We start from the raw sequence: 15,547 nt of genomic DNA, 5'->3' as shown, positions 1-15,547 counted from the left end.
AGCACATCTAGAAACTAGCCTCCATCTTTAAAAGAGGGGTGAATTGTGCCAAGTAAAGCTTCTAAAAAGATGCCATTTAACCCCTTTTACATCTTTAATGGGCAGTTCAAGTTTTTGAAGGCAGTCTCATAGACTTATATTGACCTAATTGAATTCCTGGAATTTGTTTCCCCAGCTTGTTTTTCTTCAATGTCCATATTTTCAGAAATATGGGTATTAAGTGCAAATTGAGAAAAATACAAAGAAACTGTTGCCCCATTTTCAAGTAGTTTAAACAGTTGTCATCTGATAATTGCAATGAAACACCATATTCTAGCTATTGTACTGTTTAAAAAACAAAAGAAAACAAAACCAATGGTATCATATCTCTTTTTACAAGTGAGCTTTTCTACTATTGGCTTATGACAGAATCAATTTCAGAGCCAGAAAGGAACTTGATAGATGTCTAGTCCAACCAGTACTTAAAAAACAATCTCCTTTATATCAGTACTTTCATGAGGTCAGGGATCATTTACCTCTGGAGATGAATGGAGGAAATAGAGATTTTCTTTTAAAAATAATTGTCCTTTTTATTATTATGAACATTACAAACATCAATAAATACCTGCATTTGCCTCCATATAGAATAGAAAAAGAGAACTGCATATAAAACATGAATCCCTAGGAAGTACAACTTATTTTTTGTAATATTTCATACTTAAAAATATTACTTCTACATAGTTTCTCTATGTAGTGCTCTACTTGTCTGTGCCCTCTTCTGAACATCTTTCTGTTCTTTTTTTAATGATTCATTGATCTTTTCTTTCTTCATTTTAATATCACTATCTCCACATTGCCCCATTCCTGCCCCCACCCAAAGTGCTTCTTTATAACAAGTATAGTCACACAAAACAAATCCACACTTTACCCATGCCTGAAAATGTATCATTCATCGTTTCTAAGTCTATCAGGTCTAAGTCCATCTAAAACCCAAGAGGTAGGCAGTATACTTCATCATTGATCTAAGAGTCCTAATTGATCAGAGTTCTTAAGTGTTGATTAGTCTTAAGTTTTTCAAAGTTGTTTTTCTTTACAATGTTGTAATTATAAAAATTATTCACCTGGTTTTGTTCAATTCACTCTGCATGTTCACACAATTCTTTTTTTTTTTAATAAGTCTCTTTTGTCATTTTTTTTTAAAGCAATTGGGGTTAAATAACTTGCTCAAGGTTACATGGCCAGTTATTTCTGGGTGTGGTGCTAAGTATCTGAGCCCGGATTCGATCCCCAGATCATCCCAACACTGGGGCCCGTTCTCTACTCACTGAAGCCACCTGGCCGCTCCTCTTTTGTCATTTCTTAAGGAGCAATACTATACTTATACACCATAATTTGTTTAGCTATTCCCCAACTGATGAGCAATCACTACCCCTCTCTCTTCCTCCTCTTAATTTGCAGTAATAAAAATGCATAAAATGCATTTTTTGGGGGCAGTTAGGTAGCACAGTGGATAGACTGCTTGGCTTGAAGTCCAGAAGACTCATCTTCAAGTTCAAATTTGGCCTGACACTTACCAGCTGTGTGACCCTGAACAAGTCACTTAACCTAGTTTGTCTCAGTTCCTCATTCTGTAAAAATGAACTGGAGAAGGAAATGGCAAACTAAGCCAGTCTCTTACAACAAGTAACAATATTTTTTTGTATATATGGTTTATCTTCTTTGACCTATTTGGGGTTTTGAAGATTAGTAATGAAATCAGTGGCTCAAAGTATAAATTTTGGGATATAGCTCCAATTCCAAACTGCCTTCCAAAATGGTTTTAACACCGCACAACTTTGCCAACAGTGCATTAGTGTGCCTCCCTCCAACAATTATTTTGTCTTTTTTGCCAATCTAATGAATGTGAAGTGGAATCTCAGAGTTGTTTTTTTCTGAGGTTTTGCTTGTAGTAATTGTTGGGTTACTCTCTTTTGGGTTTCTCTTAACCCACAGTATTTCTTATATTGTATTTTTGTTTTTTATCCTCAGTTCTTGGACTGGGATTTTTGTGACTTGGGTCTACCCCTTCTGATACTCTTAGTTAGGTAGTCCTTGTTTGGTACCATTTCCTTCTTTTAAATGCTGACACTGCTGCAAATGGCATGTCTGATATTGAGGGAAAATTCAATGACTTAGTTCATTGTAGATTCTAGTCTTGGTCAGGTTCTGCTTCATCCTTTCATGATCCCCAATCAATTGTTCATTCTCTACTTTTTGGGCCCTAACAGACTCAAGTGGGTTGTTAAAAAAAATCACACTGGTATCAGATGGTTTCATGTGGTCCTTCTAGCTTTAGTGTCCAGGCAGTATATTGGCCCCATAATCTGCTGTGGCCCCCAGTGTTTTAAGTACTAGGTCCTGTCTCCCTGTGCAGTAACTTCTGGAGGTTCTGTCTTTCTGCTGCTATTCTATGCTGCCTGGGTAAGGATCTAGCTTTATGTTTACAATTGCTGAAGCTCTTCAGTTGGCTTATAAAAGTCTCTGTTCACAATTGTGGCTGGCTTCAAGTTCCTTTTTGGTTGCTTGTTTAGGCTTTCTGGTGGGGCTCCTCTTAACCACTTGTGAATGTTTCTACCTTTATCTGAGCCCACTTTCTTTCCTCACTTCTTCTCCTGGCCTTTAGTAGTTCCTTGCTATCTTTTTGTAACATTGTGGCCTGGGTAGAAAAACTCTGTTTCTTGTTTTGTCGTTGGTATTTCTGGGATCTTTTTCAGATATTGCTTAGGCTTTATGTGGGATTCTCTACAACCTTTCACAATCCTATCTTAACTAGAAATGTCAAAAACTGAGGATTTTCAAACATATTTGGTCATAAAAATGCTTGTTGGGTCTAGTAGCACCATTAGGATTTGGCTTTGCCATAAATGGTCTAATTTTCTGACATACTCAAAGCATATGTTCATTTCATCAGGGTATGGCTACAAAGGGGGCTTTCAAAGGCTCCCTTCAGGGACAATGAGGCTAGTATACTTCTTGGCAGTGGGGGAGGGAAAGGATTTTGAAACAGGGCCTGGCCTAGTCACTACTAGTCTTCTCTGGTATACTAGAGTCATGTTTCTCTCCCATGGAGAGGTAGGGCTTTTCTTAGAGATGAGTCATGAAAACATTTGCTACCTCCTGAATTGTTAGGCCTTACCATAAATAATCTAATTCTCTGGTATACTTGGGCCATTTTTCTCTTACTAGAGGAGGGCTGTGAAGGGACCTTCTGGCACAAGGAGAGTGGTTTGCAGGTTTCTTTGATGATTACCAGCAGTATTAGGTAAAGGAACCTTTGGGAGCCAATGTTTCCAGAGGAAGATCTCCATCATCATGAAGATTCCAGTCTAACTGAAGACTTGGTGGCTAGAGGTATGAAATGGAGGTACCCTAGGAACAGGACTTGATCAGCCTGGTCAAGCAGGAGAAATGCCATTACCCTGGTTGACAGGTAATGTTCAGGCTTCCAGGCCTGAAGAGAGAAGAGAGCTCAAGAGGCAAAAGGGTGTTTTTCATGCTACTTGTCTAGTTTATGTTTAACCCTTAACACCTGTCCTAGAACACCGCACACAGTAGGCTGCAATAAATGTTTGTGGTTGATTACTGTTAAACTCAGCTGAGTAAGGAGTTGGATGTGTCCTTTGGCTATTATTTATACAGACTTTTGGACTTGAAAAATCTGTTTACTAAAGAGATCTGACAAAATGCCAATCTCTTGCTGCTGTATAGAAGTTGCCCTCTTGTATTCTCTAGGAGGCTTTGATGTGCAAGTTTTTAAGAGATCTCAGACTGTTCCCTATTTAGATTTTGTTACCTCTTACACTCTAGTTGGGGGCCAAGGAAGTAGCAAGTAGTTGAATTTTAATGAGTCAGATTCTATAAGAGAACTTGACATGCTGAAATTTAATTGAATAGAAAAGGTTTAAAAGACTTTTTTTCAGCATCATTTATGCTCAAGAACATTCACTCTTTTATAAAAGTACTTTCACTGATAAGACTATTTTTAATTCACAATTATGTACTAAAAAAAGTGGTTAGCAGTTTTCTCAAAGGGCTTTTTTTTGTTACTTCACTCAGGGTACAGAAATAAAACATGGCATCTCAAAAGAGATGATTCTTCTAAAACACCAACAACCAGAGAATAAGATTATGGAGGAATACCAATTAGAAACCAAACATATACACACAATGTTAGAGCTAGAAAGGACCCTAAAAAATCATTTGTGCCAACCCTCTCAATTTTATAAATGAGAAATCTGAGGCCCTAAAAAAAGTAACTTGCCCAAGGTCACATAGCTACTTAAGTAGCAGAACCAGGACTCTAGTCTAGATTCTAATCCTGTGTTGTTTCCATTATACCACCAATACTTCCAACATTTGGCATATTGTGAAATACAGCCTCTGTTATTTAATTAGTTCCTTGGTGCCTATCTGTAAACTGTTAGCTCTACCAGACAAAGCCTCAGTCCAGCTTATTTGTTCAGTAGGGATACAGTCTTCAGTTCTAAATTGACTTTTGTTCAGCTGTTATTTTGGATGGAAAAAAACAAAACTGAGGGCAGTTTGCTGTAAGGTGGCATGCCAGAGTCAATATACTTCATGATTTCTCCCCACTAGTGGTGGCTTTGCCAATCTGAACATTGTGTAACTCCGCTCACCATCTTTACATCTGGGCATCCACTACTGAAATGATACTCCCTTTGAGGAGCATAACTAATCATTCCTACATGCCCTGAGGTGCAGAACTCGAAGCCCCCTTGCAGACAGCAGTATTCACAAACCACCCTCCTTCCGGATTCGAGGCTTCTTTTTCCCTGATCCGAGGCTCCGCAACTCGGCCTCATCCTCTGGCCTCTCTACCTCAGGCTGGGGGAACCGGAGCTTTCGCAAAGCTCGAACCGCCACAGGCCAAGGTAGGCGGTTTTGTAATTTTGAAGTCTGGTGGTTTCCGCACGTTTAGCCTAAGAGGCTCAAAAAGCAAGGCCAAGAGGTGGCTGCCTTCGCTCCGCACCTTGATAACCCGAGGAAACGGAAGTGGAACCTCGGGGGACCGTTTTTCAAAGCGGGAGACGCGTCACAACCACAAAAACCCTCTGCCACCTTCTCAGCGCAAGTTTCCTCGAAGAATCGCGAGACCAGGGCGGAGGCGGGGCCGAATTGGCCCACTTCCGGAAGTGCGTATCGGAGAGTGGGCGTGGTTTCGCCGCGAGTTTGTGTAGAGGTAGGCTGGGGCCTATGGAGGAGCAACGTAGCTTCTCGGATATCGATGGCGGTTGCCTGGCTCTCCAGCGCCGCTACTACTCCCCCTCCTGCCGGGAGTTCTGCCTCGGCTGCCCGAGGCTCTCGCTACGCTCGCTCACCGCCGCCACCTGCACAGTGTGGCTGGTGGCCTACGGGCTCTTCACTCTCTGCCAGGTACGGGCCCTGCCCTCCCCTCTGGCCGGGCTCCAGATGCTGGCCACCCTCCCCTTCTGCCCCAGCTGGATTCTCACTTCCACCTGCTAGGCGTGGGATGCTGACTAGCTGGGGCACTAACCTTGGGCAAGGCACTTCACCTCCGTTTGCCTCAGTTTCCTCATCTGTAAAATGGGAATAGTAATAATATAGCACATTCCTCCCAGTGTTGTTATAAGGATCAGATAATAGTTGTAAAGCGCTTATAGTGACTGGCACATAGTCGTATATAAATGTTAGTTGTTGTTACTATTGTTGGATAGCTATTTGATAGAAGGATACTCCTTTTGTGGAGCTAAAACGGTGGCATAGTCAACAAGCATTTAAATCGGTCAATGTGTGTACCAGGCTCTGTGGGGATACAAAGAAAGGCAAAAAGAATCCCTGCCTTTATGGAGCTTGCATTCTAGTGGAGATGACGACACGCAAAATAAATGTACAAGATAAATATATATCGCATAAATGGGAGTTCATCTCAGAGGGAAGGTGGTGGGGTGGGTGGCTGGGGGCAGGGGCCAGAAAGGCCCCTTGCACTGGGATAGAACCTTGGCGTTGGGTTTGGAAATAAGGAAGAACTAGACTCTAAACTTTAAAATAAGACGTGTGGCACCCATCTGTAAAATGATAGACCTGATTTCTGAGGTCATTGGGAATTATCCTGTGAACTGCCAAAGTGTATTCCTAAAGCAGAGGTCTGGCTATCTCCCTAGAAAGCTTTCCATTAGCTTTATTTAAGAAAATTTTTTTCTTACCTCTTTAATTGACTGTTACAAAGCTAGCCAACGTTTCATTCCACAACCAGCTTATAATTACAAAAGGAATTACACTTGTTTCAGCCTGTACTGCCCAAGGCAAAATTAGCAGGTAATTTGCATCTCATTCTGCCCTGTTTTGACAAACTCCATGTGAAAACAATGTGTAACTTTTGGATAAAGATGAATTCAGTTCACTGCATGTTGGAGGCAAAGGTGATGATTAATAATGTCTTTGACTAGCCAGTGTTCCAACTTGAGTAGGAACTGTCATGTGTCAGAATCATATCAGAATATGCTTCTTCTAGGACATCAGGCTTAAAACCTGTTACTGATCTCAGCATTTCTGATCCTATCAAAAGCTTTGGATTGGCTTGGCTTTAGTGAAAACCTTTCCAAAGCAGTAGTAATGAATTTTGTACATGAGGCAGTTGAGTAGCATTGCAGTGCTTTTCCAGTTCCCTCCATTGCCTTTTAAAACAAAATATAAACTCGAATTTGACATTTAAAACTCTTCATAGTCTAGTTCCAGCCTATCGTTCCAGATTTACATATTATTCCATTTACTCTACAATCCAGCCTAACCAGCTGTTCCTCAAACAAGATACCCCACCTCTTGTCTCCATTCCTTTACACAAGCTGTCCTCTATTCCTGGAACACATTACCTTCTCAAGGCCTCCTTTTAGACTTTGAAAACCCAGATTAGGTGTCACTTCCTATATCAGATTTTGCCTGATTTCCAGCCCCCTTCCCTCCAGGTTAACTCATATTTATTGAATCTACATTTTATATTTACTTATGTTGTTTTCCTTCATAAAATAGATTTTATGCAAACTCCTTGAGGGCAGGGATTATTTTGATGTTTTCATTGTATTCCCAATATTTAGCACAGTGGATCTTAACTAAATGGTGGTTGATTGATTTACCACAGCTTTCTTCTTTCTAGTTTAGCCTTTTGGTACAACATAGAATAAATCTATAACTTTTTCTACTGGACAGCCCTTTAAGTGTTTGGAGACAGCTAGTATTAATGCCTCTGATTTTTATTCTTCCTCAGACAGATGCAACCCATTCTTCTATGATATGTGGTTTTCTGATCTGTCTCTATCCTGGTCACCTCTCCTCCCCCCTGCTTTCCATGTCTTAGTTATCTACTATTACTCTAACTTAGGCAACTGTTTAGGACTGACTTATTTGCTGAGGCTCGTAGAGAGGTTAAGTGACTTCTGCTGTGTCACATAGTCCTCTAATATGTAACATTTAGTACTTTAAGGCTTGCCAGGCATTTTACATGTATTATCTTATTTTTACCTCACAACAGCCCTGCAGGGTAGGGGCTGTTATCCATTTTGCAGATGGGGAAACTGAGACTGAGGGACATTAAGTGACTTTTTTCCCAGTGTCACAGAGCTAGTAACCTAACCAACCACTGGCAAGATTGGACCCTAGGTCTTCCTAACTCCAAGTCCAGCGTTCTAACCTTTCTGCCACCTAGTTTCCTTCACTCCTTTTAATAACTCCAGTTGGCTCATTAAAATGAAACAAAACGAACTGATCCAGCCTTTCTGGAGAGCAATCTGGAATTATGCCCAAAGGGCTGTAAATGCTTTCATATCCTTTGACCCAGCAATACCACTTCTAGGGTTTTATCTCAAAGAGATCATAGAAATGGGAGGAAGACCCATATGTACAAAAATGTTTATAGCAGCTTTTTTTGTGGTGGCAAAGAATTGGAAATTAAGGGGGTGCCTATCAATTGGGGAATGGCTGAACAAGCTGTGGTATATGCATGTTATGGAATACTATTGTGCTATAAGAAATGAGGAGCAGATGGTCTTCATATTTACCTGGAGAGGCTTATACAAACTGATGCTGAGTGAGAAGAGTAGAACCAGGAGAAATTTGTACACAATTACAGACACAACATATGTGTGATGACCAACTTTGATATTTGATAGACTGGACCCTTCTCAGCAATGCAGTGATATAAGTCAATCCCAAAAGACTCATGATGGAGAGAAATATGTGCATCCAGAGAAAGAACTAGAAAGAACTGAATTTATATCCAGGTAGAAGCAAAATACCTGATCTTTTTCCTTCTCTTGTTTGGTTTTATGTCCTTTTTACCATTCTTCATTCCATCTGATACAATCCGTCTTTATAACCTGACTAATGTATAATGTGAAAGTATTTACAGATCCTGTACTTGACTACATGACACCATGGGGGGGAGGGGAGGAAAGGGGACAAAATGTGAAACTCAGGGAATTGTGGAATTGACTCCTGTAAACAAAAAGGAAACAAACAATTAAAGAATAAATAAATAAATTAAATTAAACACAACACTCCAGAAGTGACCTAACACCCTTACTACCTGTGTAATGTTGGGCAATTTTACTTAGCCTCTTGAGTTTTCATTCAGTTTTTTCATCTGAAAATTAGGTGTTTAGATAATCTCCAAAGTTCCTTATATCTTTAAATCCTATGGCCTTTACTTTCTGTAATATGAATATTATACTTAAATTATTACAGGCTAAGGTTGTATTACCTTTTTTAGGCATGCCTTATTTAAAAAAACCTTAAGTACCATAGATGGAGAATTAGGTATTTTCTAATTTAGACACATTCCAAAAGCTCAGTAGAAAGTATGTTTAAAACTTTTTAAAAGAAATTGACATAATGTGTTAGATGGTGGTAAGGTTCTCAGGCTTACTCACAAAAACTACTCAACCTATATTGTAATACTACTTGCCTGAATTCTGAGTCCTGGGACCATATAGATAAATAGTTTTTCTTTTCTTTCCTGAACAGGACCATCTTTAGACAACCCAGTGTGATTTTCTTCCCTAGGCACCAGTGCTGCCCCAACCTTTCATTGTAAGCACTACATGATAGGACAGTTCCTGCTCCTTGAAGAGCCCCATGCTTCCAAATGACCTTATTAATGTTTTTGTGTAAGTGACTGGTAGCTATTTTTATTTTATTTTTAAAAATTATTTATTTATTTTTAGTTTTCAACATTCACTTCCATAAGTTATAAATTTCCCGCTGTGTCTTCTCCCCCTTCCCCAAGACAGTATGCAATCTGATATCGGCAATGTACATAGGCATGTATAATCATTATAAACATATATCAACATTAGTCATGTTATGAAAGAAGAATCAGAACAAAAGGGAAAAACCATAAGAAAGAAAAAATAGTATGCTTCAATCTGCATTCAGACTCCATAGTTATTTCTCTGGATGTGGATAGCATTTTCATCAGTCTTTTGGAATTGTCTTAGATCCTTGCATTGCTGAGAAGAGCTTAATCTATCACACTGTTGCTGTTACTATGTACAATGTTATGCGTACATGTACATGTACAAAGTCTGTGTACTTCACTCAGCATCAATTCATGTAAGTCTTTCCAGGTTTTTATGAAATCTACCTGCTCATCATTTCTTATGGTACAACAGTATTCCATTATATTCATATACCATAACTTGTTCAGCCATTCTCCAGTTGATGTCCATCCCCTCAATTTCTAATTCTTGGCCACCATGAAAAGAGCTGCTATAAATATTTTTGTACATGTGGGTCTTTTTCCTTTTTTATGGTCTCTTTGGGATGCAGACTTAGTAGTGGTATTTCTGAATCAAAGAGTATGCAGTTTTTTTTATATTTATGCTTTTATTTATTGTTTATATATACACACATATATAAATTGGAAGGAAAGGACAAGTAGACACAAAATAGAACAGAACTGCTGCAGTTTCTAAGCTGATACATCCTCATTGCCGATGGCTGTGAAATTGTCACATCTGAACTTATCCACATCAGTGCTGAGGAAATGAGGTTAGTCCTTAAGAAGCTGGATTTTGGGAAGAGGACCTGATTGACTTCATGTAGAAATTGACGCTGCAGACATTACAATATTGGCCACTGGCACTCAGGAGTCAATTTTCAAGATAATTCAGAGAGAATATCTTTTCTTTTTCATAAATGAAGACCAAAGTGTTTCTTGTAGATTTTTGCATTCTGGTGGCAGGTGAAGCGGCTTTTTTTATACTCAGATTTGTGCTGTTTGTCGGGAGGGCGGCTGGTGCCAAAGGGAAGGCGAGCCTCCTGGGCATTTCGGGGCTAAAGTTGATAGCCTTCTTGGCTTCGCCCTTCCAGTCCCTGGAGCTCAGGTGCCCGTCGGCTGTGAGTCACAGGAGGTACAGGAAGAGGAGCAGGCTGGCAAGCATGGTGAGTAGAGCCATGGCAGCCCTCATCCTGAGCAGCAGCCGTTGCCGCCGCCGCCAGCGCTGAGGAGCTGGAGCCCTGCCCAGCCCGCCGCCGCCGCTGCAGCAGCGGCGACGCCAAGCCCGAGCATTTAAAGGCAGCAGCGACATCGAGGGGTGGCAACAGCGGCCACAGCCGAGTATGCACAGTTTTATAGCCCTTTGGGCATAGTTCCAGATTGCTCTCTAGAATGGTTGGGTCAGTTCATAACTTTACGAACAATGTATTAGTGTTCCAATTTTCTCACATCCAATATTTATCGTTTTCCTGTTTTGTCATATTAGCCAATCTGATAAGTGTGATGTCATACCCCAGAGTTGTTTTGATTTGTATTTCTCTAATCAATAGTGATTGAGAGCATTTTTTTCTTGTGATTATAGATAGCTTTAATTTCTTCATCTGAAAATTGCCTGTTCATATTCTCTGACCATTTTTCAATTGGGGAATGACTTGTATTCATATAAATTTGGCTCAGTTGTCTATATATTTTAGAAATGAGGCCTTGAGCTGATAGCTGTCTGGTCATAACCTCAACCTTTGGTTGAGAAGGTCATCCAGACCAATCTACTGTCCACACAGGAATCTCCTTTACAACATCCCTAATAGTTGTTATTCTAAACTTTGCTTAAATATGTCCTGTGACAGGAAATTTACACCTTCACAAGGTAGCCCATTTAATTTTGGATCTCTTTGTACAAAATTCATGTATTGAGTTGAATTTGGAAACTAGAGCATTAGAGTATTGAGTTGAATCTTCCTTCATATAACTGATACATTGGTCCTAGTTCTGTCATATGAAACTACATAGAAAAAGTTGAGTATTTCTTCCATATGACAGCCCTTTTTGAAGACAATTATCTTGTTTCCTATAAGTCTTTTTCAAGCAACCATTCCCAGGTCCTTCAGCTGTGTCTCATATGATAGTGATGTAATACGTCATTCTGGAATTCTCTCCCTCTGCATCCCCATTTCCTAGCTTCCTTCAGTCCCAGCTAAAATCCCACCTTCTACAGGAAGCCTTTTCTGATTCCTCTTAATACTAGTGCCTTCCCTCTGTTGATTATTTTCAGTTTATCCTGTATATTTCTTGCTTGTATGTAGTTATTTGCATGCTGTCTCCCTCATTTCTGTGAGCTCTTTGAGGACAGAGACTGTCTTTTACCTTTCTTTGTATACCTAGTGCTTAGCACAGCACCTGGTACATAGCAGGGGCTATGTATTTTTCTGACAGTGCCACCATCCTGGCACAGGTCTTTATTACCTTACACCTGGATTATTACAATAGCCTGCCAAGTTTGTTTCCCTGCCCTAAGTCTCACCTCACTCCAGTCCTTCCTCCATTCAGCTGTCAAAGTGCAGAGACTGTTCCTCCTCAAACTCTAGTGACTTATTACTTCCAGGATCAAATATACCATCCTTTGACTTTTAAAGTCTTCATACCTTTCCAGTTTTCTTACATTTTATCCTCTTCCATAGCATTATATAGTTCAGTGGCACTGGCTTCCGAATGCTTGGAATTCTCTCCTTCCCCACCTCTTCTTCCTGGTTTCCCTGGCTTCTTTCAAGTCTCAGTTTAAAGTCTCATTTTCTACAAGAAGCCTTTTCTTATCCCTCTTAATGCTACAATTCCTTCTGTTGATTATCTACAATTTATCCTATCTCTTGTTTGTACATAGTTGTTTGAATTTTGTCTCCATAACTTGATTGCGAGCACAGTGCCTGGCACATAGTAGGCATTAAGTAATTGCTTGTTAGTTTGATGACTTAATAAATGCGTAATGAATTGAAGTTCAGGGGATGGGTGGTTATATAAAGAGCTGTTTGGATATATAACTGAGGAGTATTTCTGGGTGCCAGCAATCGAAAGACTGAGTAAGCCAAGGATTGGGACTATAGGTGTGAGTAGTTGTCCTAGCATGAAATAGCTTAAAAACCTAGCACCGGCCCTGGAGTCAGGAGGACCTGAGTTCAAATTTGGCCTCAGACACATAACACTTTACTAGCCATGTAACCTTGGGCAAGTCACTTAACCCTAATTGCCTTCCAAAAAAAAAAACCAGAAAAACCCCCTAATCATCCAATTAACGAGTAAAACTATAGTTGATTAGTTTAAGTAATGATTATGGATCTCTAATTTTCCTTTCTGTATCCTAAGATACTGTAAGGCAGTCTTATATTCTAAATGAATGAATGAGCCAGTTGTGCTCAAGCAACACTGGGACAACTAGAGAGAAGTAAAAGGAAAAGTCTGAAGTTCCAATATTGAAATCTTTGGAGGAGAACCTTCTAAGACTGATGATGGAGCAAAGGCTACATCATACAATCTTCATGGCATCTCAGTGCTTAATTTATTTGTTTTGTTTTTTTGGAGAGGGGGAAGGCAGGGCAAAGTCACACAGCTAGTAAGTGTTAAGTGTCTGAGGGCAGATTTGAACTCAGGTCCTCCTGATTCCAGGGCTGGTGCTCTATTCGCTATATCACCTAGCCACCCCTCGGTGCTTAATTTGAAAACTATTTTCTTTCTTTGTTTCTCTTTTCTTTCTTTCTTTCCTTCCTTCATTTTTTTCTTTCTCTCCCTTCCTCTTTCTATCTTTCTCTCATTCTCTCTCTCCCTTCCTCTTTCTTTCTTTCTTTCTTTCTTTCTTTCTCTCTCTCTCTCTCCCCCTCCCTCCCTCCCTCTCTCTCTCTTTTTCTCTCTCTCTCTTTCTTTCTTCCTCTATTCTCATTTCCCTTGTCTCCTTTGTATTGCTGGATAGGAATTCTTAACTTATCCTTCCCATTGCTGGACCCTAGGCACCATCTTTTGGTGTTGTGCCTGTTTTGTCATAGCTGGGATAATGAGGACACATAAAATTTGGTATAGTTTTCTCATTGGCTCCTTTTGGCTTCTTTCCTTAGAACACTATGGTCCTTTCTGCTGCTATCTTCATCACTCTCTTAGGTTTGCTTGGTTACCTCCACTTTGTCAAGATTGATCAAGAAACCCTATTGATCATTGGCTCTCTTGGCATCCAGATGACCTCATCCTATGCCTCAGGAAAAGAGAGTACAACCTTCATTGAGATGGGCAAGGTGAAGGATGTTGTCATCAATGAGGCCATTTACATGGTGAGTACTTTTCAGGCATCTCTTGAAGCATGTACCTTTTGGAATATTCTTAGACCCTTAATATCCAGAGGATTATTGACTGTGTAGTTAGACTTGAAGATACTTCTGTGCTAGGTAGATTCAGCCTTCATTTAATGACCAGAAAATATTCATGCACCTTTTTAAAGTGAAGGCTTTATTTTCTGTTCACTGAGAAGACCAGCTCCAAAGAGAAGCATCAAGTTCTTATTTGCTTATGGAATATCATAACTAGAAGGGACCTTAGGGAAATCATCAGATCCAACTCTCTCATTTATAAGTGAAGCCAAGAGAGTTGGAGTGACTTGCCTACCATCCTCATGATGTAGGCAAAATTATAGAATCATACTTACATATGACTCTGTGGTTTACAAAACTCTATTTTTGTGACAACTCTGGAATAGGGTGTCTGTTATTACCTTTATTGTAGATGAATAATAGGGAATTAGCACTTCAGACATCTCTCTAGCCTGGCTTCTGGGTCACCTTACTCTATTGCCAGTCTAGAAAATGTTATTATCACTTTTCCCCCAACTTGTTGCTGTCTTATACACTTGAAACATATTTGTTATCTATTGGGAATGTAGCCCTTTGAAGGTGACTCTCACTAAAAAGCTGTGTATTATATATTTGTGTTTCTACCCTTTATTTATTATAGCAAAAGGTAATCTACTACCTGTGCATTTTACTGAAGGACCCAGTAGAACCACAGGGGGTGTCACAAGTAGTGCCTGTCTTCCAGGTGAGCCCAGATATGCCTTATCTTTTTTTTTTTTTTTTTTGCATTTTGGAGGGGGGAAGGCAGGGCAGTTGTGGTTAAGTGACTTGCTCAGGGTCACATGGCTAGTAAATGTTAGGTGTCTGAGACTGGATTTGAACCCAGGTCCTCCTGACTCCAGGGTTGGTGCTCTATTCACTGCACTACCTAGCCACCCCTGCTTTATCTTTTTAAATTCAGATCGGGGCTAAACTCTTTGAGCCACTAGATATGGTGATTTATATACCTTTGAAACTCCACAGTACTTGGCACACAATAGGTACTTAATAAATATTTGAATTAATTAATGGGTAAAGAGTGTTTACACATGAATATAGAGCTTTTTGTGAAACTGGTGGACTGGGCTGGTTTGTCTTTCAAGGTACCAATAACTTCCAAAAATCATTAGTTCTAACTCTGTATTTCTCCTCGCTGGGCTTTAGAGTGCCAAGCCCCGACTGGACTGCTTGATTGAAGTATACAGGAGCTGCCAAGAGATCTTAGCACACCAGGCGGTCACATCAACAAGCCTATGAATTCCATCCAGCAGATTCCCATGCTGCTTTCTGTCAAGATAATCCCAGATCCTGGAGCCACAGCCATTCATTCATTTGTTTTAGCCAGTTCTAAACGGCATGACACCATGGTGTAGTGGAGAAAGTGTTGGCCTTTTAGTTAAAAAGACTTGTGTCTGCTCTGTGCCCAGGGAAGTACTGGACCTCTTAGGGCCTCAGGCAGTGCAGGTATCTGCCTGGGGAGTTCCTTTTATCAGCACAATCACAGGCACCGTCCAAAATGACAAGTGCCAGACCATCAGTGAGACCCAGCTATGATGACCCACATGGAAGTCAGGGAGTGCAGAGGACTAGAATAAATGATGGAATGTCTGGATTGTATCCTGTCTTCACCACTAATTCACTGTTAGGTTATGCAGGTTATTTCTTGTATGTTAGTTTTCTTTCCTATACAGCAGGAACAGTGTCTTATTTTTGTACTTCCTTCAGTACCTTAAAAACCGTTGAAAGGCATGGATGAATGTGAAATGGGGATAACTTCATTCTGTCTTATTGTGTGGGAGAGGTAAAATATGAGTGATATGAAAATGAGGTAAAGCCCTTTGGGAGGAAGGAGCCAGGTTAAAACAAGGTGTTCTTATAAAAGTGATTGTTAATAAAATAGAACTGGGAAAATCAA

General features: G+C 40.1%; 1 protein-coding gene across 1 annotated transcript; it reads left to right on the top strand.

The window, feature by feature from the left end:
* Positions 1-5,155: 5,155 nt before the first annotated feature.
* PIGH (phosphatidylinositol glycan anchor biosynthesis class H) lies at positions 5,156-15,547 on the top strand. Its single transcript, XM_069077724.1, has 4 exons — positions 5,156-5,412; positions 13,369-13,578; positions 14,255-14,338; positions 14,797-15,547. The coding sequence occupies exons 1-4, from the start codon at positions 5,233-5,235 to the stop codon at positions 14,887-14,889; spliced, it is 567 nt and encodes a 188-aa protein (XP_068933825.1). The 5' UTR covers positions 5,156-5,232; the 3' UTR covers positions 14,890-15,547.

The sequence above is a fragment of the Petaurus breviceps genome, unplaced genomic scaffold, assembly GCF_028583685.1.
Source record: "Petaurus breviceps papuanus isolate PSGF00001 unplaced genomic scaffold, PetGlider_PUasm1.0 90994, whole genome shotgun sequence".
In the NCBI taxonomy this organism is placed as follows: domain Eukaryota; kingdom Metazoa; phylum Chordata; class Mammalia; order Diprotodontia; family Petauridae; genus Petaurus; species Petaurus breviceps.
Note: the sequence above shows the minus strand (reverse complement) of the source record. Positions and strands in the feature narration are given on the sequence as shown.